The 21,971-nt window shown below is 38.9% G+C and overlaps 1 protein-coding gene across 11 annotated transcripts in view; it reads right to left on the bottom strand.

The window, feature by feature from the left end:
• Positions 1–21,971, bottom strand: part of agrn (agrin) — a 501,409-nt gene that overhangs the window by 20,990 nt on the left and 458,448 nt on the right. For 7 of the 11 annotated variants that reach the window (XM_039755567.1, XM_039755573.1, XM_039755570.1 and 4 more), the window contains 11 exons: positions 20,337–20,529; positions 19,291–19,506; positions 17,520–17,749; positions 14,018–14,152; positions 12,653–12,749; positions 12,050–12,214; positions 10,681–10,792; positions 8,931–8,942; positions 5,187–5,303; positions 4,602–4,791; positions 1,327–1,414 (listed from right to left, as the gene is read on the bottom strand). In XM_039755567.1, coding sequence (XP_039611501.1) covers positions 1,327–1,414; positions 4,602–4,791; positions 5,187–5,303; positions 8,931–8,942; positions 10,681–10,792; positions 12,050–12,214; positions 12,653–12,749; positions 14,018–14,152; positions 17,520–17,749; positions 19,291–19,506; positions 20,337–20,529 — 1,555 coding nt within the window. The remainder of the gene's footprint in view (positions 1–1,326; positions 1,415–4,601; positions 4,792–5,186; positions 5,304–8,930; positions 8,943–10,680; positions 10,793–12,049; positions 12,215–12,652; positions 12,750–14,017; positions 14,153–17,519; positions 17,750–19,290; positions 19,507–20,336; positions 20,530–21,971) is intronic. The other 4 variants (XM_039755568.1, XM_039755575.1, XM_039755577.1 and 1 more) reach the window with 1 other exon arrangement.

Raw genomic sequence — 21,971 nt, 5'->3', positions numbered from 1 at the left:
AGCATGGGGAAACAGAAACCTGACAAAAAATAAGTGTTATAAAAACATAAAGGACTTTACATGAAAGAGATTCCGAACAGAAAAACATGTGATTGTTCTGCAACTAAATACTAAAGTGTTTGTGGCAGCAATCTGTTGTTGACAGTTTATGACGTGAAATTACATACTGCATGTGAAAACAAGCAACACACTTCTACTTAAGAGTACGAAATGAGAAACTGTGCTTCCACAACGTAAGTGTATGAATAACAAATGAGTGTATAATAAGCCAGACCTTTCAGAATTCACATGTGAAAGGAAGGCACACACATATGTAGATATGATAAGCTACACTTCTGTAAATTGAAGATGTTTTAATAAGCCTCACACTTCACACTGCATGAGTGAAAGAAAAGAAGACCCATTTCCTTAACTGGAGGCATATGATAATTTATGCCAATAACTCTGACACATCCTCTATGCCAAACATACTACAGTAAATAATAACCAATATTCTCATTATCCAAGTATGGGAAATGACAACCCATGCCTTCATAAAGGGACTACACATGATAGCCAGACTTTATATGACATACCACACCCTTGAGTGTGCATATACCCTCACATGAGTGTATGTAATAACAAGTTACACCCCACAACATGAATGGATATGATTAAATCAGTACACCCTCTTGTGTCACATTTGAAGCCAACTACACCCCAGATTGTCTGTGTGTATATGGTGAACCTCAACCCTGTAAATATGATCAGCCTCCCCTTAGGGAGTGCACAGGTAAAGTGCTTCCACCTTTCAGTAAATGAACATATGCTATAATATGCCTTGTCCTCATAACTTGACAGTATGCAAGTCATACCCCTCAGAGTGCACAAAACAGCAGAAAAACGAAACACGTTATGCACACCTAAGTAAGTAAGTAAGTCATAACCCCATATTATGTGTATGCCATTGTGCAGTAATACACTAGTAGTAACATAATCACTGATTCTACTGTTGATTATTATTTTAAATTAGCATATTACTGCATATTTAAGTAGGAGATATGATGCCTCATTCTCTGTAAATCTAAGATGATGTGTCCTTCTGAAACAGTAAAGTGAAAACAAGGGGTGTTATCCACCCCTTCTAAAAGTACAAGTGTGGAAACAGACGATATTGTGTTTAAGTATTTACTGTAAATAGGCCGGGTGACATATGCACACATTTCAGCTATTGAGGAGTTGCTGCGCATCTTGCAATCTCCTTGAACTATTTAACTTATGACATTCTAATGCTTCTAAAATACCTCACTTCTGCTTCTCTCAAAATGTTATTGGGCTATAACTTACCTTTTTGACACCCCATTTTGGTACTCGATAAATGTGTGGCCATCAAATGCTAGGGCTTCTGCGTCTCCTGCTGACTTCTCAATGATTGCTGTCAAATTAAAAGAACATAAATAAATAAAACATTTTTACAGTGCTATGCTATAGTTAACACCAATTGCTTTTTCCATGTTTTCTTCATGCAGACTCCCTATGCTCATCCCTTCCTTTCATAAAATCCATTTTGAAAATAGAGACACATCTTATTCTGCTGGAAAGCTAGACTCAATATTACAATTCTATTCAGAGACAGTCAGCAGGAGTCAATAAGCATGCTCAGATGCATGGTGTCTTTATTATCCTGAGAGACAAAATGTTGGACCTGCTTGGGTAGGGCTGCCCACCATCCTCATTTCCCCATATATGACCTCATGTTTAATGCGCCATGGACTGTCTGGGAGGAATTTATAAAATTTTGAAAATGTCTGGAATTTTGCCTCCTAAAATTCAAAAATCTCCATATCCTTATCTTATTTTCGATTCTTCATTCAGCAGCTTGGTTAAACAAGAAATTTCAAACATCCAGGTACAGTCTGTCATATTTAAGTGCAAGTAATTACTGCTTTGAAATATTTTAATGGAAAATATTATTACCACCCGTTCTAAAATTGATTTATAATTATAAATGAATGAGTCAACTATTAAAGTTTTAGTTAATTAAAAAACACATTTATTCTGTCATAAAAATGCAATATCTTTTTAGTTATCAGTTGATCAAGTAATAAGTCACTTCTTCAAGTAATTTAATAATGTTTTCATAATTCTTTCATTTAAATAAATTCACAAATACCCATTATACCAAAAAGAAAATGCAAGTTCACAGGCTGCTTGAACAACAGATATCCTTGTTTTCGAAAGGGCAGAACAGATTCAATTAAAGGGCTAATACTCCCATGATTCAATTTCACTAGCAGGTTATGTAAAGATTTCTATTCATATTTATCCAAGAACCCAGGTTTACTGAGAAAAATAGCTTCAGTGGAAAAATATAAAAGAATGTAGATAAATACAAATAAGCTAAATTGAAAAGATTAAAATTATTTTTATTTTACTAGAAGTGATTTTTTTACAGGTTTATGACAGTTAAGCTATCCAAATAAGAATGGAAGGAATAAAGCATGTTAACCTAAGAGGCTTGACATATTCAAAATATTTAATGAGTTATTACTTTGCAAGTGACTGGGATTGTGGCCATCATATCATAATTATAGTGATAAACTGTTACTAAAGGTTTATAATGTTTTAAAAAACCACAAGACAGTATAAAGGTGTATTATGGCATCACTGGGAAAGGCATCCTCAAAAGTCTTAATTTTTGAACCCAACTGTGCTCATTTCCAGAGAAAGAAAGATGGCAGCCATATGCTTGGGGAAATGTGCATTTTTAGTGTTTGATGTTCTCATCCCATGACTCCTCTCCCAAATGCCCTTCTACAGTATATTGTATCCTTGCTATTTATTAACCCTGAAGTTGCAGTCTAGGGTGAAGGACACCATACAGAGTGAGAGTTGATACAGAAGGCCTTGCTGTTTTGCAAATGTAAAGTTGCTTTCTGTGTTTCCTTTAGTCTTCTGCAACCAGGTTGTGTGTATTTTCAAAGTATCTTCCATCCATCCATCTTCCTAACTCGCTTATTCAAGGCAGGGTCGTGGGGCATGTGGAGCCTATATCTATCTTCCTTGGTACAAAATTAAAAATTCAGATCTGAAGTGGTTCTGACCAAAACTAATGTAAACTCAGTTCATGGTTCAGTTTTCTGAAACACTGGACTATGAGGAGCCACAGCAGTAAAGGTCAAATGCCAAAATCAACCCTGTACAGGAAGACAGGATCCATTAGAGACGCTCACACACTCGGGGACAATCTAAGAGTCTCCATTCAGAATGACCATGTCTTTCTGTATGGAGTCTTCCAAGGACTAAACAGCCACCCCCAGCCAGTAATCTCATCGGGAACCTAGGACTATTAAGTAGTAGCATGACCTGCTGCACCACTGTGAACAAAATAGAAACTTTAAGTAAAATGGTAACATTACAAACGTTTCCTTACAACTATTCATCTCTTCATTATCTGACCTGACTTAGTTAACTTTAGGGTGGTGGACAGTAAAAGCTTATGACAGTAGCAATAGACACAAGGCCACCATTAACTCTAGAGGGGACACCAATGTACTGCCGGGAACATTCACACTGACTCATACTGGGGAGATTTAGAATAGCATTTAATGTAAAAACAGTAACTAGGGGGTAAGCTCTAATTTACTTTCAAATTCAAGAAGAAAACTGCATATGCTGTAATGCATATGCTATTAGCCTAGATGATTGTTTTGATTTTCTTACATCCCTGTATTGTTTATGATTGGCTAGTGCACATTTTTAAAATACTGTAAATACTGCATCTGAAGCATAATACATGAAATATTTAAAAGATAGCCTACTGCTGTATTAAACCTGACAGTCACTCAGTCTTCTTTTAAGAAATAGCACACATGTGCCACTGAAGTCCCCCATTGTATTTATGGAAGTGTGAGCTAACAACTTGGAAAAAGTACTTGAGACAATCAAGTGACAGGTTCAAAACTCAGTGCTGGATTATTCGCAAAAGTATATAAAACTGACAGCGCCATACCTGCAAGAATATGTATCTTGTATTACAAATGCATGTGTAAAGAGCTTAAGATTGTAATGTTCCAATTAGTGTTGCAGTGGTTATGTATTAGTTAGCACTGCTGTGTTACAGTACTACAGATTTAGGTTTAGTTTGAGACGAGTTTTAATGTATAGTTGAAGCTTGCAACATATTCATCTACGCTCATGATTAGTGTCAGTCATGCTCCCAGTGCCACCGAGAGAGGCTCTGGCTTTCTGCGAACGTGCAATATAAAGCAGTGGGCTCAGAAAATGGTTGATTCAACTTCAGTTATTTTACTTAAGAAACACAACATACACGGATGTAAGTTTTCTCCTAATTACACCTTTTTGGTACAGAAATTCTGTAGGATCACGCCACTCCATGATGACTGCTAAAGAGTACTTTTAGTAATGTAGATGGTAAAAAGAGATTACAAAATCAACACGCAATTAGATAAATACTTTTAAGCTATATTCACAATGGGAACAAGGAGCCAACTTATAAGTAATGAGGTCCATTCCCATTTGCCATCATATGCAAAGCACTAGTGCAAATACCTTGAATGACTTGGGGCAAAAATGATAAAAGACACATTCCAAATGCTTACCATTTTCACAATGTTTGCCCAGGAATCCATGCTGGCATCGGCACTCATAATCATGGAGTTTTGGCAAACATTCTCCTCCATTAAGGCAAACACTTGGACTTCTGGAGCAGCTATGGCCCTCATAGATGGACACATCTATGGACTTCTTGGCATTGGATTCTTTCAGAACTGCAACACCATTTAATTTAATCTAAGAAGAAATGACAGCCAAGGTTAAAAAACAAAAACAAAATTGATTTGACTTTTAAAACTGTTTGTTCAGTAGACGTATTTCTATCTAACTTGCACCTATCGACCCTCACTGCTAACACTACAAAGGGAAAAATTCAACACTACCAAATGCCTTTTACTAACTGAAATAGCTAAAGGTAACATTATTGATTGTTTTGCAGAAAATCTCATGAACTTAAAAAAAAAATGAAATATTATATGGGCAAATGAAAAAAGCAAATAATCATGAAGGACCTTAACCCTGAGAGACAAACAAAAGGCTAAAAAAAAGCCAGCATTTAAATATGATTCAAGACTTAAATTCAGACTTTCTGAACAATACCAGAATTCCACAAAGAACAAACAAGCCTGTACCTCTTGGACGGCTCCAGTAAAGCCCGTGTTAATGGAAGCAGCCCGGGCCAGTTTGCTGAAGTCAGGAGCTCCGCCAACATAGAGAGGTTCTTTCAGATTCAGCTCGGTGTGCTGGTCCTGGGCAAACAAATAGAAGGGCAGAGAATCTGTGAGTGGCTGCGAGTGGCACACTGTAGTGCTTCTCATCAGTCAGCGCCTTGAGGAATAGAAAGTGAGCTACAAGAGAGGGCAGAATGCCTGATCAGATTCTGCATCAGTGTAAAACATTAATTGTGCAAGAAGTTCCTGGCTCGCCATGGTGGCAGCCTCAGGCTGCCTGCTTTCCACTTTACAGCACCTGCATCAGACGAGGCTCAGCTGCCAACAAGTTGGGTTCTGGTTTAGATTTCAAATCAAGAAGTATCTGGGAATCCTGCATTTAGATAGGTGGTGAATTGATTCATTTTGTAGAATCATGCCCTCCGAGGACCCTGGATCGACTGGCTGTGGGCTCTGGTTTCTTCTCAATTCTCAAAGATATGACACATACCAGTTTAACCGCTAGGAAGGTATATTTGAATTTAAATATAGGTGTTTGGGGTGTCCTAGTTTCCACTTTAGGATACCAAATACTCCTTTAATTGTGCAAGTTTTGAAAATTAATGGATGACATTGTCTGGCAGTTTAAGACTATGTATCACACATCATGTACTGTATGTAGCATACTAGACTTGTCACCTACACTAGGAAATAAGTGTTAATCATGACTTCTGAATGATCATATGGACATGGGCAAAGGAAGGCCTTCTTATTAGTGTTACACATAAGATACAGCATTCTTTTGCCACGGAAAAATCTGACATGTTTTAGAGTGGTTGTGATCCATATCTGTATATTTAGTGCACAGACAGCTACAGTGAGATACGATTTTGCCTTCAGTTTATCTACTGCTGAATAAGCACAGAACTGGCCACGTATTCCACATTATGTTGTTGTTGTTGTCAAATCCAAATTCTACAGATTGCCCTGTGGAAAAATCTTGGTTTTGTTTTAGACTGATTCTGTCTTCTACATTGGACTGCATGTCACAAATAGAAACAGGACATTTGTGTTGTCAGTAACAATGTGGAAAGAGCAAAAACAACAGAGGATACACTGAACTGAGTCAACACATACAGTAAATGAGCAATGCAATCCAGCCCAACATGGTTTAAAAATCGAAGGGATTCCAAGTTCTCCGCTAATAGCCATAGGTCATTAGAAACTATTCGCTTGAATTTAATTCAGTTTTACGGTCATTATACCTTACTTTACAATGAAAAGTATTTGATCACAATGATCTCAACTACTGGGGGGAATGGGAAGAGAGTCTATCTAGAGGTCTGCCTAGCCAGAGCTGGTGTCGGTAAGAACATTCTGCAAGATTACTTTTGGGACTAAGGGGAACTATGTGGAGAGAGCAGGGAGTCTCCATATGTGAAATGCTGGAGACAATTCCCAGCCAACAGATGTCAGGCATTTTTAAAGATTTCCATTCATGACTCTACACATCACATGTCTGACTGACAGGTAGTGTTATCAAGGAACACAATAAGAGGGTTGAGATGTAAAGTGTGAAGCGAGAGAACAAAGTCTCATGACTCTGAGAGGAGGAGGTGGCCAACTAAAATCCACCTTGTACACAGGGAGATAGGGAACGATCACACACTGTAGTTAAGATTGACGTCTCAGCCAGCTACAGTATTTGTTAACCTTTCGGCTTATTGTATTGTTTGAACTCTGAGAGGATGTGGAATACAGTTCATAGTAGGTCACGCTGAATTTGGATTTATCATTAGAAAAATATAAAGTACATTTTGGGTGTTGAAAAATCTTCTCACTTGCATGTTAAGTTAAACTGTGGCTCAAACTGACCTGGCATAGATTTAAGTGTGAGTGTACCTTGTGATTTACTACTTTGGTGTCCATATTTCATTCCTACCACAACCTTGATACTCCCTGTGACTTTGAAATTGGATTAAACCCATTTAGCAAACTGATAGGTGAATAAAAACTGAATCGATCACAACACAGAGTGGACATATATTGTTTTACAGAGAAGTCAGTGGGCCTGTTTGCTTTCCCATCTATATATTTGTGGAGTAACATTAGCTGACGTCGGGAAGGACATGCTGCAAGTCTGAAGTCTAGTCTTAAAGACTAAGGGGAATCCTATAGAGAACACAGGACTATCCCAAAATACGGTTATGTACTTCTGGTTTTTTGGAAAGACCCCTGGTTGTCAACTGTCAGATACGGGCATAGTCTCCACTCTTTGCTTCTCACCTTACATAGCTGCTAGATAAGGAGTGTTTCTTGCTCTTTCTCAACAATAGCTACAGTATATATAAAAGTGTTAGAGCCCACCTTTTTTACTTGTTATTTGAGACATGCAGTGACACAGTGACGCTCTTTTACTCACAGGTCACAGGGACAACTCCCCTAGGGTCTACCTGAGGTCAAATTGGCAACCACTGTGTCAATCCAATTAAAAGCCTAGCTAACCCTGCCTTAGAAGCTGGATGTCAGTGCTTTCCAAATGTTTTCTCTATAATGAGTGTCATGAGCCAGCAAAGCAAAAATTGGACACAGACTACTGTGATGAATGCCTGGATACAAATCCAGCAACCACTGGACCAAGGCAAGCATTGTGTTGTCATAAGGAAAAAAAAATTAGAAAAGCAATGCACAAAATGAATGTGCAGCCTCAGGTGGCCTCCGCTTGGCAGGGATGGCTGGCTTTCCTTATTAGCAGAGCATCTGCTGCTTTATACCTCAAAGGCCAGAAACAAACAGACTTGTGTCCACACACACACACACACACACACACAGGTTGGAGAAAAAAACGGCACGAAAGAACATAACAATCCACTCGCCACAGCGAGACTAGCATGGAGATGGTGCACAACACAGGTTATGTCGAAATGGAATGAGTTCTGTGATCATAACACATGGGTGACCTGAAGCGGGTGACAGAATGACCACTTATTTTGGCCTTGCACTGGCCAGAAGCTTATATTATATTTCTGGAGGGTTAGGGTTAGGTTAGGGTTAGGGTTAGCGAGGCTGTGGTGGCAAGTGATCCTGAAGGACAGTGACAAAGCAAGTATGCACCAGCCATATCAGCCTGTTTTCATTCTGACTGAGTTTTAAACCTCTGCAAAATACTCACATTAAAAACAGCAACTTGCCTGATTAGCCATGTGAATTGCTTTTAATAATACTGTCTTGAGGTGTGTCGAGAAGCTCAGTTTGGTGAGGAGGTTTATCATCGTTGATTATTAAATGAAATGCATGCCATTATTTCATGATGGAGACAAAAGGGGGGAATGGTGTCTAGTGGATGTGAAGAGAAAGGGAAGGGCAGCCACAGGTAAACAGATCACCATGTTAAGGAGAACTTTTTCTCCGGTGTATCACATGTTTAACCGTAATGAAACTGACTGATGACTGCTGGATGTGAGCTAATGCCTAGAGTGAACACAATCCTGCAGAGCCAGTGCAAGTCCAAAACATATACAGTGTCTTACTATATAACATGCAGATGCCTTGCTGAGATAAAAATACAAACTTCTTGATAAATATGTCAGTTCATACATGGAATTACACAAACTGAACCAGCTACCAATTGAGAATGAGAGTAATGGAACTGGGATGTGGTTAAAAAAACTTCAATAATGAATGAAATGACTGGTGAAAGTGAGAAAGTCAAATACGTTTCTTTACCTTGCGTGATTTCTGAAATCCGTCCGGCACAAAACAGAGGTTTGAAAATAAAGAAGAGAAAACAATATATGTATATATATGTATGTATACATGTGACAGGGAAAAACCAAGATGTTAAAAAGAGAGAAAGACAGAGATGTAGCATTAACTAAATAGAGCACAGCATTACACTTCAGGGTTGATGTTAATTTTAAGTTAAAGCAAGTAAAATATATTTACTAGAAAATAAAGCAAATGTGGAAGTGAAAGCATGTATATACTGTATGTGGAGATTAATACAGCGTTTGTCGAGTATTCTGCTTAATGTAACCGCGAGAACATGGAGGCACTGCGTCATGCCAGTCTGCACTACTTAATGAATCGACTCTCTGCCCCGTTAACAGTGGCCCATCACTTGGATTGCAGCCCTATTTTTCATCCTAAATGTAATCCTTACTTTCACATTAAAACTTCACAAAGCCCTACACTCTGTTCACCCTGTACCCTGAACTATATCCCCACTATACGTTTCTTCCCAAATGTTACACTAAACCTGACTTGGACACTAAACATCATATTCATAATGCTAACTCCAAATATAATTAAGATTCAGAGTAAACTTAATTCAGACCATGAAGACCACTCAGAAAACATCACCAATATTCATTCACACTCTTGATTGTAATCCTAAATTCCACCTAGGATGCATTAAACATTTTAAAGTCCAAAATTTAATTCAGATTTCAACAGTAGTCTTTACTGTAACCGCACTTTTCCCCCATCTGTATTCCTACGCCGTATTAAAACCCTTAACCTCAGCATGCTTACAACCTTAAACTTCACACAGACTCTAAATCAATAAACTTCATTCAGGCCACAAACTTTACTTAAATGGATCCTCACATAAAGTTTGACTTGAAACGTACTGTAATCTTAGACCTCACAAGCCTAGACAGGAACTAATTATGGTGACTGTGCACCTGCTTGAGCGTTTTGTCACCTAACATCTCAAAACTGGCAGAGTACTGCTATTTGAATTCCTGCAGCCTTTCAGGAGATGCCAAAAAGTGAAAAATGAATTTTCATAGAGACAGGAAAGGGATTGTCTGCATGTCAAATCCACTCCTCACAGTTTGAGAGACATTGTAAGGTAATAAACCATCTGAAGAAAGCAGTATTGATACTGTAACTAAACCAAATCATTTTTTTTTTATGCCAGAGAAAAGCCTAAAAATAGTGAAGCTAGCTGGGACACAGATATGGAGCTGCAGGGGTGTAAAGCTGTATCATGCACCAAAAGCATCTGCTCACTGGGGGGCATTATTATACGTTGTACATAGGGCTTAACTGGCTAATTTAGTTGTCTGCCTTTGGCACATGTATGTTTTCTTTCATAAGTAACTACAGTAATTACACAATAAAAACAAAGTAGTGTTCCATGGAAAATATGGAAATCATTTCAAGAGAGAAAATGTAGCCAAGTACAGTTAAAGAGACAATTAATGAAAATGAGTCCACAGGTTCAAAAGAGGAGCTGATGGCTTTAGCTAATCGAATTAGTTTGCCTTTGCTGAATATTAGCAGCCAGCAACGGAAATGAGAAATACAGGTAGGTATGTAAGGACGAGCTTGGAAGAAGTCCAGGCTCACAAACACTGGCTGTGTGCTCTTATTTCATTCCACAAACCTGTCTCTTTTCAGTCAACCACATATGAAATTTAAATTTCTTACATTGTTCAAGATTTTTGGACCAGAAGAAAAGATATCTTACCGGTGATTCTCCCTTGGCTTGGATTCTGTTGTTGACTTTTATCTCCCCTTTTCGTCCGCTGCGCTCTACAGTCACAGCATTCCAGACATTTGGTTTAATCTTCTCTTTACTCCTGATTATCCGTAACATGAAATAAACATATACAAAAATTAATCAAACATCTGGATTGGGTTACACTGTCTGAACCCAGATCTTCATGAAAGGAAAAGAAACTTTCCAATTGTGAGTAAATGTTTCCAAGGTTCCACTGTTCTTTTCACTAAAACATGATCCATAAACTAGAGTAGTACCTGAACGTCTGTACCGTCAGGGTCTCTGAGAGCGGTGTTTCTCCCCCCCTGAGTCACCACCCAATGATCACACTCATTACCAACCTAACACCCCAGCCCACACCATCCTCCCCCTGCTTTGCTAATCACGTTTGAAATACATAAGGGGCTCTCTGGTGATTGTGCTCACTTCACAGCAAGCCAGTGGGTCACAAAGACACTTGCATGGAAAAAAGTCAGGAGCAACACCAGAAAGGTTGAGAAGCATAGTTCTAGAGCAAACCTGGATTAGGTGCCTGTTAAGGCATTTTTTTAATCATATGCTTTATCTAAAAACATGGCTTGCACAGGAGGATGGAATACAAATGTCAAACATATCCAAATGCAAAATGATTACCACATTTAAAGGAAGGGTCTTCAGTTATAATGAAAAATATAGCTATTCTCAAGGATAACGTCATAAATACAAAAGTAAATTCTGTACCATCTCTGCCAGTGCTAAGTGTATGGACACCTGCTTGTTGTGGAGATTCAATAATGACTTTTTATGGGATGCAAGAAAGCAAAATTGGCAATCTTCTTTTAAAAGATTCCCTGTGTTTGCACCTGTTTCAGCCTCTGCACTAATGAGAAGTCAAGCGAGACGTCAAGCAAGATGACTCCTTTTATTGGCTAAATAAAAAAGATTACAATATGGAAGCTTTCAAGGCAAGGAAGCCTTCACTCCATAAATATAATTTTAAAATAAAACAGGGCCATAAGACAAATAACTAGGAGCCCAGCACCTCCAGCTAAGGTTGAATAGTTTTAAATTCTGTTTTTGTACATTTTTAGCAGCTATCACTAATACTGCTATTATTAACATAAAAGTCTTTGTAGTTACTGGTCTGAATTATTTTCTTTTTTTTTTTTGCTTATTTGTGTGTAACATGGTGTATACTATGCATTAAAATATAGTATAACAATATTAAATTTAATGGATCAATAATACATTGTTAAATACTAACAAATTAATTAGATACGAGTAAGTCTTGTATCCTAAAGGTCAGTCTTCACCCTGCATTCTTACTAGGATCCCATCAGTGAATACAAACTCCCACCTGATGACGGCTGGTCCTTTTCCAAGGTCATATCTAAATTCCAGAATTCCATCATTGAGTGCCAGTGAAATGAAGTCACCCTTGCCATCGGTTTTCTGCCCATTGTAGAAAATCATTCCAGTAAGGTCTTTGGCCAGAAATGTCACTGTCACGATAAGCTTTTCCCTACAACACCACAAATGACAACAGAGGATTACTATTTAGACCTCATGGTCCAAGTCTCGTATTTTGGTCTGTACTGACTGGCTTCACCAAGAGAGGCTTGTATGGCTGCCAGGCGGTAAACAAAGCAGACATCATAATAAATGTCCAAGACAGAGATAACAAAGAGCTGAGGGTTAAATTGAACTCACACCATAAAAAGTACAAAGATACCACAGAGACAATAGAACATGGTATGCCCACTGAGAATTGACAGTGATGGAGAAACCTTAAAGAAAGATCTCATAATTGCTACCAGGTGGTGATCTCATTGACCTGTTTGGACTTGTGACCATACAGTCCCTGAAGTGCTAAGCCCTTAGCTTATCTTTCCCAAATGTGGGAGCATCTGCTATGAATGACTACCCATCAGAAAAATGTTAATGCCAGCTCGTCACTCACCGCAGTTCCACTCCGTATGTCTGCATCCCTTTCAGCTCTAAGAACGAGTCCCCAGTGAACTGTGGGATGAAAGCTTTTGTACTGTCGTGTGGCATTTCTAAACAGAAAAACAGAAAGCCAACCGCATTAAAAATATGAAAGCCACACAAAGGGTTGGTGAGAGTTTGTGATTAAATCATATAATGTTTCCAAATGTTTCACTGCTGTGGCATTACACCACAGACTCTCTTAATTGTATGGCAACAACAACCACAGCCCAAAAGTCCGGTTATGAAGCACCACTGGTCTGAAGAAGGGAGAAGATGGCACTTACTGTTTTGTAATTCCAGGGCTGCTATTCCTGCTGTCCGTGTGTGGGTGGCTCCTTTTTATATCAAATTCATTTGCTTCACCATCAAGGTGTTTACATAAAAAATATTTTTTGGAGATCTAATCCTGAATTTTCAAATCGTCCTTATGATCTTCCTAATTACTGATTTTGGTTGCATTGCCTCATAATCTTGTTATTTGCTTGATCTGAACTGCAATATACTCTTTAAAACAAAGCCTGCTCTTCTAGGTTTACCAGGTCACAGACTCACATGAAAGCTGACCCTGGAGTCTGATTGGTTTTGTACAGTGATTCACCCCACCAAGAAAGTGTATTTGTTTATTGCCACATTATCATAAATTGGTTTGTATTGCAATTCGTGTTATTACTGTAGTTAGATTTAGAGGTTTTTATAAAAAAAATCAACTGAATCAGAGTTTCAGGGACAATTTTGTGAGTATTTGGACTCGAGGCTAAAAAGGAAGCGTGACTGGCCACTAAACCAGGAGACCCTTACTCATGACGTTTGTGGTCTGCAGCACTTGTATTCCTCTATTTCATTTTACAGCCTGCTTATCCTGTTCTGGGATGCAGGGAACCAGTACCTCTGTTGAAAGCACTGGGGGAAGGTGGGATTCAACCTTGGACATGTGCACTTCTTCCATTTATGGAGCTTTTCCTTTTGTCTTTTATACAATTTATTAATCATGAAACAGTTATTTAAACTTGATAAGCAAAAGAGAATTAGACATCAAACATCCGTCCATTTTTTTCTAATAATGGACTGCAAAACCTAAATTCTATTCTGACAGCATCAAACATAACGAAGGAATTAACTCTGGATTGGACAGCAGTGTCACGCGCACTTGGCCAATTTAGAATTATCCAGCAACTAATCAAAGTCTTTAGAGGAAATTGTCGTGAGCACGAGGAGAACACAAAACTTCACACAGATGGCATCACAGTATCCAAACAGTGTAAAGCAGCAGCTTCTACTGCAGTGCTACCAAGACATCATGCAGACATACATCATTTGTATAATAATTAAGCAATACCTTTCTCACAATGTCTTCCTTCTCTACCCATTGGACATTCACATTTGTAGCCCCCTTCTGGTAAGACTACGCACTCTGAGGATAGATGGCATTTACTTGGCTCACATGGGTTGTGTTCATCGGCGCAGGTTGCACCTTTAAAAGAAAAATGGGTGAATGCAGTAAAACAAAGCAGGGGACATAAAGTGAATGAGAGTCACTGGGACAGACTCCAATGGCAGTGTTAAAAAGTCTTATCATTTAAAAATGACCCACACCAGAATGACAGTGTTTTGGATTTTGATGATTTAGATGACGTTGAGCTGTGTGTGCTTGTTGATAAAGTCTAAGTGATGACGGATCACATTTCATCCATTCTTGGGACCAATGAATAACACCTATGAAAATGATTTCCATCAGGCGTTTGGAGTAACAAGTAGAGATATGAATGTCAAAAAACCTGACCAGTAATGACTTGCTCTGAATTAACATTTACAGTATTTGAAAAAATAAAGGCTTTGATTTGAATGAAACTAGCCGAGATATAAACATTGATCAATGATATTTGAATCACAACAACATCATTTAAATGACCTTTGCTTGGATTTAAACATGGAATGAATAATTTCTAAAAGCCATGTGACTAACAGCTGTGGTGGGCTGGCGCCCTGCCTGGGGTTTGTTTCCTGCCTTGTGACTTGTGCTGGCTAGGATTGGCTCCAGCAGACCCCTGTGACCCTGTAGTTAGGATATAGCGGGTTGGATAATGGATGGATGGATGAGACTAACAGTTGGTGATTAGGACGGAAATGGCAGTTCTTTGGACTTGTAAGCTCAATATTTTCCCTTAAGACACTTTTCAATTGAAAAATGTAAATGAAAGTGATGACTGATCAACTGAAACATACTGTAAATAAGATCTGAAATACTGAAAACTGCACTTTTTGGTCACTTACTGCATGCAGATCACATTAAATGGCCTGTCACTGTCAGCTGGTAATGCAGATTCGATTTAGGAGCACATAGACATAGAGGACATTGATCAGACCTAAATGATAGTCAGTTTGACTCAGCTATGGATGAACAACACTTGAATAATTAAAAATTGGATTTACACACTTGGGAAGATTACATTTAAACAGCATATACTCAGGAGCTGGTAAATAAAGCAAATGATCAGATATTAATGATAATCACTGATCAGACTTGAATGACGGAATCACGGACGAGTAAGGATTCCTTGATTGAAAACTACATATATTTCCTTATTCAAATCAAATTTCAATGTCAGTTTGAATGAGGGTCATCTCAACACATAAGAGTAACCAGATCTAAATGACCGTCTACAGGTATACTGTGTGAAAATTGAATGATGGGAGCTTATGCTGGGACATCTGTGTAGTGTGTGTCAAGGCCTATTTTGCTGTTCTTTACAAGTAACCTTTGTTTTTTTTTGGGTTGTACAATTCATTTCTGACATTGACTTCCTTTTACTTCCATCCATCTATCCATTTTCCAACCCGTTGAATCTGAACACAGGGCCACGGGGGTCCGCTGGAGCCAGTCCCAGCCAACACAGGGCGCAAGGCAGGAACCAATCCTGGGCAGGGCGCCAACCCACCGCAGAACACACACATCCACACCCACACACCAAGCACACACTAGGGACAATTTAGAATCGCCAATCCACCTGACCTGCATGTCTTTTGGACTGTGGGAGGAAACTGGAGCACCCGGAGGAAACCCGTGCAGACACGGGGAGAACATGCAAACTTCACGCAGGGAGGACTCAAGAAGCGAACCCGGGTCTCCTAACTGCGAGGCAGCAGCGCTACCACTGTGTCACTGTGCCGCCCTCCTTTTACTATGATGTTTTCAAATATTTATTTCGTATTTCTGTCTTTTTTGACACATGTGCACTAATTATTTACAGAATTAAACCCTGTTTGAGTTTGTTGAAATATTTGTATATCTTTAAACCAACTATGCCACATTTATTTTTATGGGCACAGCCATCTTAGCTGCTGTTACTACAACACTTCTTGGACGGATGACGGGTACTACAAATTATTTGATGCTTCTATAAAGGTTGGCACTTAAATTTCATGATCATCCAAGTTTGCAGATAAAAACAGAATATCTTTTGTATTAGTGTGCATTTGTTTGGCTAGTTTCTACTGTATATTAAAACTCTTTGATTTTTTTCTTTTCGTAATTTGGTTTTGATGAAAGACAGGCCAGATTTGGCAGTGCAGACCTTTGCTAGGAATCCTAATTGTGCCTAATTCTCTCTCAGATCACCTGTGTCTCATTCAGGCCTCCTAATACATAAATGGTGGCGCTGTAATTACATCATGCATTGCACTGCTAGTGATCGTGTGACTCGCAACAATATGTCTGTTGCCATGTCAAGAGACATACAGAATTATGGTTATTATGAGAAAAACAAAATACTAAATGGCATCGTGAAGATATCAGTAAAGAAACAGTAAAAATTAGCAATGCCACTAAAAATATCACATGTGCAAAACTCCTTGTAGAATAAATCAGCAAACTCAGAAAATATGATTATGGTACATATGACCAAAAGTTGGTAATTAAGATTTGAATGATGGTTATTTGAACTAGTAGCACTGATCTTATTTTCTTATGGTTGCTTAGACTCAGATATGGGTGCATGAAATTTAAATCATAGAAGGTTGAATTAGGACACCAATGTCTATCATATTTGAATATCATTTAACCAGGTGCTGGAAATTAAGACTTGAAAGACTGTCTGTCGTCTTGAGTCATATCCAGAATGAGCACAGACAGACAGACAGACAGACACAGATGAATAAGACTTACATTTGGTGATCTTCAATTCAATTACTGTATACCCATTATTGACTGTCAGGCAGCACCACGTATACTTTATTGGATGAAAGTAGCTAGCAGCTGAATTAAAATGGCCTTTTGATGCATGGTGATGTTTAGATAACTCTTAGACATTGTTTAAATGAGCAACAGTTGGTATAAATGAACATAAACATGACAAAAATAGTAATACAAAACCAAATAAAAAAGGAGTAGCTAAAGTCAAGACTATGGGAAGTTAGTTAACAAAGGAAATCTGGGAAAAGATACTGAAAGGGACATCTCAACAATCATGTAATAGTTGTGATGAAGCTTGCTTTAAATGAATATTATGTTTATGAGCCATGAATATTAAGTAATAGGAGTAAAATGAGGCATCGCTAAATCAATAACAGGCTGTCACAAGTCCGTGATGTGGATTTGAGTGACAGTCACCTAAAATCAGATAAGAACAGATCACATGTGAATGATGGCTACATTAGACACCTACAGATATAGTGCAGGATCTGAATGGCATATGACACTACGTCACTTGGACTTGGATGTTCAAATTTTTTACTTTAATGGCAAGACACATAAAAAGCAAGTCCAAATGGGCATAAATTAGGACAAATACCAGCAAAGGCTTTGAACATTCTGGGTGATTTATTAAATGACACCTACTCACCTACAAAGCCATTGACACACTGGCAGTGGAACATCTCAGCTTCCTTCACTTGGCACTTTGCACCATTCTTGCAAGGGTTAGGATGGCAGGGATTGTTGCCACACTCTCCCACCCCAGTGCCATACAGCACATCTTCGCCTTTCTCTTGCAGGTTGTAGAGCTGATTATTGACATCCAGCATACGAATGCAGCCCACAAGGCCAGAAGTAGATGAAGTCCTCTCCGTTACACTGAAAGAAAAAAAAAGTGATCTATCAGAAGAATGCATCGTTGTGCCAGCTGTAAATTCACCCACTTTTCTATCCATTTAGTATCAGATTGTGAAAACACATTAAATAAGTCTATGACATGTGCTTGCCTGTATTCGTTCCCTAGACTTTTCTCACCGTTTCTTTATAACTACCATACATCTAAAACTACCTCAATTCCAAATTTTGGTTAATATCTGATTTGTGCCTGAACGTTCAAATTAAGATTTGCATGAGACCCAAATGTAACATGAGTGTGTAAAGACGTTTATGCTAAATGTGGCCCACATGATTAAAATGAATAAAACAAATGCGACCTAACAGACCACCATGAATTCCAACTACATGGTTGCTTTGCTAATTAGTCAAATTGTTTTTAGTGGAGACCGTCTGTGAATTCGTCTACCAAGGGAGAGAAATCGAAAATGAAAGATTGTAGCTGTTGATTTTAGTGTAATTATCACAGCCTCAGACGAGAGAAGCCAGGACTGGTGGGAGCAAGATGTGGAGGTTGCTGATGAAAACGAGTGGTTTGACAATTTTAGAATATAACAAGTTAAGGATGTTCGAGTACTTATGTCAAGGTCTGTCTGCATGACTTTCTTGGACAAAGTCTTGCTTAAGGTTTGCCATCTCCTTTAGAAAGCCTTTGGGCAATAATCAGCAGGTGCAAAGTAGTGCCAGTGTCTAACTTGTTTGACATTGGCAAGTTAACAGTGTGATCAATCATCAACTCGCCATGCAAAACCTTATGCTGTGCTGTAATGCTGGGATACATCACGCCTCAAGGATATGATCTTGGGGATGTCTTAGAGCACTGATGAACACATTTGGGAGTTTAGTAGCAAGCAGGAGCCATTGACAAATTCCCTTAATTATCTCCCTACTTCCCTACACCAGTAATCATACCACTTATGTTACTTAGAATGGATGGGGCTCAATACTTTTATAATGTGTTGCACTTCATTTTCTGATTTAAAGCAATAACATACAATCAGCTGGCCCTGTAAATTACCAAACAATTCCAATTTAAGTGTTAACACGGAAGTCACGTATTTATTTCTGAGGTGGATTTAGTACAACATACAAAACTGGAACTAAGGGGCTCTAAAACATTGTGCTTCCATGTAGCTTTTTTCTGCTCTCATCTCGGATCAGATCGTAGTCACACAGGAGTAATAACATCAGGATTGAGCCACTTTGATCTGTATTGTGAACTTAGCCTATTACTAATTCAAGAATCAACAGTATCAAAAAACAATACTAGCAGTCTATTACTAAGCACTTTGTAAATCTCTGAACTCTTTTACTGCATTGGCCCTGCATTATGTACATGTAGACAGTTCAGGGGGTGTTCTGCTCATGAGGTTTCTCTCTTGAAGCCAGTGCCCTGTTTATTTACATCAACTAGGTCCAGCTTGGCTCACAAAAAAATCCACCTTTCATACGCCATTGCAGGCAAAGTCACAAAAGAGATTTTAAGCAATGGTATACAAAGTTGAAATGGGACAATGGTTACTCACACAGCCATCTGGTCATCTGGTGCTCCTCCAATAAACAGGTCAGTGTCCAGATTGAGTCCATCTGTTCCTGTGGGGCTTTCTCCACTCACAAGTGGCTCACCATCCACAGAGAGCATGCCAGTGCGTCTGTTGCGATTCACTACCACTTGGTGCCATTTTCCTGGTTCGATCCGCTGTTTGCTGGTAATGATGCCTGTCCCAGAGCCGGTGTTAAATCTTTGCAGTTAGGGTAGGGAAGAAAGAAACAAGACTTTGAGTAATTTCCTTACACTCGGAGGCCAGTACTTCAAAGTTAATTTGGCCTTACAGAAAAAACAATCTCTCTCTACAATGTAAGGTATGGTTATTTAAAACCCTAATTCTCCCTGTGCTGACATATGGCTTAGAGACCTGGATGATAAGGGAAAAACATTTTAAAAATAACATTTGTTACTCTTCTTCAAGTGTAAAGTACTGAGAAAACTTGTCGGTCCAGCATATGAAGATGGGGCTTGGTGCCATAGATACAACCATGAGCTCTATACAAAATATACAAACGTTGCTGAAGGATAAGTTGTGGTGCACCTAATAAAAATAGCCAGTCTTAGATGGGCAGGAGACATTATGAGAGCAAATGATTATTTGCCCCTAAAAAGATCTTGATGGGCAGTTGACAGAAAGAAGAAGCATTAGGAGACCAATGTTACAATGGAGGGATTGAGTGAGTGAAGACGCTAGATTAGTGAGGTTAAAACACTGGCAAAGGGAGTCCACGAATAGGAAGGAGTGTAAAAAGACTTAAGAAGGTCAGAACCAAAACAGGGCTGTGGCGTCGCTGATAAGGAACTTTCAGCAGACATGGCAACTTTTAGTGAGTGTATCTCAGTTTTAATTGGCCTATAATAAATGTCAGATTATACTGGAAATAAATGCAACGTTTTGTAGAAATGGGTGTGGTACTTGAACAGACAAAAAAGACAGAACTTCAGTTCTTATAAAGATGACTAAAAACAACTTTATGCAAACAAAGAAAGAAGGTTGTAAGGAAGCAAGCAAAGCAGACCTACCTGAGCTCCACAAAGTTATTGACAAGAGTCAAAGAGATGAAATCCTTCCCTTGATTCTGTCCATTGTAAAGAAGCAGGCCGTTTGCTTCTGATGAGCGGAACTCCATGGCAATGCGCACTGTGTGATAAGCTTTCATCATTTTAAAAGCCAGGTAAGACTTTCCTCCAAATGCAGGTATATAATATTTAACCACTGTGTAAATACAGAGAGAAAAGTGTCTGAGTAAATAAAAAAAAAAAACAGAAAAGTGAGAAAACTGACAAAATTTAGGCTGCAAACTGACATTTGTCCCAGGCACAGTTCCAGAGTTGTTCTTGCACAAGTGTTCTCTTTAGCTAAACTGCAACACGAGTGTCAATAGCCAAGTTTCCATCCAGTTTTTTGCAACGTTTTGTTATCGACAAACAGAATATATGTAAAAAAAATGTGCGGAATTTGCTATCTCCAGCCTATTTCCATCCAACTGGCTTTTTATCGATAAAATGGTGTGCGTGATGACGTCATCGCCCCCAAAACAAACTGTCGCATAAGTTTTGTTGTATCGCAAAAATAAATCTGCCCTTGAGCCGTTTCCATACATAATTTTGTGTATGTCGCAAATTATCTCCCTTTTGTTTTCCATGTTACACCCCCTCCACTAAACAAAGAAACAAAGCAATGGAGAGATTATTCAGACAGTTTTTTGAAATTTGCCAGCTTACTGTTATTTCAGTTTCACAAATAATTGGAATTGTACATAATATCCGAAGATGACAGCAGAATGAAGCAGTTGCTTGTCCGATAGCCCTAGAGCTCGAAGAAAGTACCCCAGTGTGACGAAACTCACGGGTATGGGAGAGACGACGGAATAAGACCTTCTGGGAGGAGGTGGTGGGGAGACACTTCACAGAAACCTCTGGCTGCAACATTTTAGAATGACACGGCCGACGTTTGAGATGTTGTGTGGATTCATCAGTCCTGATGTTGCGCCCATCACAGGTCGTCACCAACCACCGGTTCCAACCCCAAACCGGATTGCCATCGCCCTTTACAAGCTGGCAACCTGCGCCGAGTATAGAGTAGTTGGAGAAACTTTCGGGGTTAGTAAAACTACCGTGTATATGCTGTGTGCACCACTATTAAAGAAAAATTAATGCGCTGTTATATCAGACTTCCGACTGTAGCGGAGGCCAATGAAGTTTCATACCACAATTCCTTGGTGCATCTTGTGCCACAGATTTATGGTGCGCTGGATGGCACGCATGTGCCTATTCTTCCCCCGACTGAAGGCTACCGCGATTACATTAATCGCAAAGGGTGGCCATCTATTGTTCTCCAGGCCCTTGTTGATGACAGGTGCATGATACGAGACATTTGCGTTGGCACTCCTGGAAGTGCCCATGATGCAGCTGTGTTTGCAGCATCGGATCTGTACAGGTGAGCCTACCTTTCAACATCCCTTCTCAGTGCGATAACAACTGAATTAGTACTGTAACCTGCTTCCCTTAAGGTTTTTAATTAAAGCTGAAATTTGAATTAATACAAAATAACGAAGTTTAATCAAAAAAAACTAAAGTTAACATTAATGAGAGAATTTCTCATATATGCTAAAAAATCTGCCATTTAATAATAAGAAAAAAATGTTTAGATAATGA

The sequence above is a fragment of the Polypterus senegalus genome, chromosome 6, assembly GCF_016835505.1.
Source record: "Polypterus senegalus isolate Bchr_013 chromosome 6, ASM1683550v1, whole genome shotgun sequence".
NCBI classification, from domain to species: domain Eukaryota; kingdom Metazoa; phylum Chordata; class Cladistia; order Polypteriformes; family Polypteridae; genus Polypterus; species Polypterus senegalus.
This window is presented reverse-complemented; position numbering and strand designations above follow the sequence as displayed.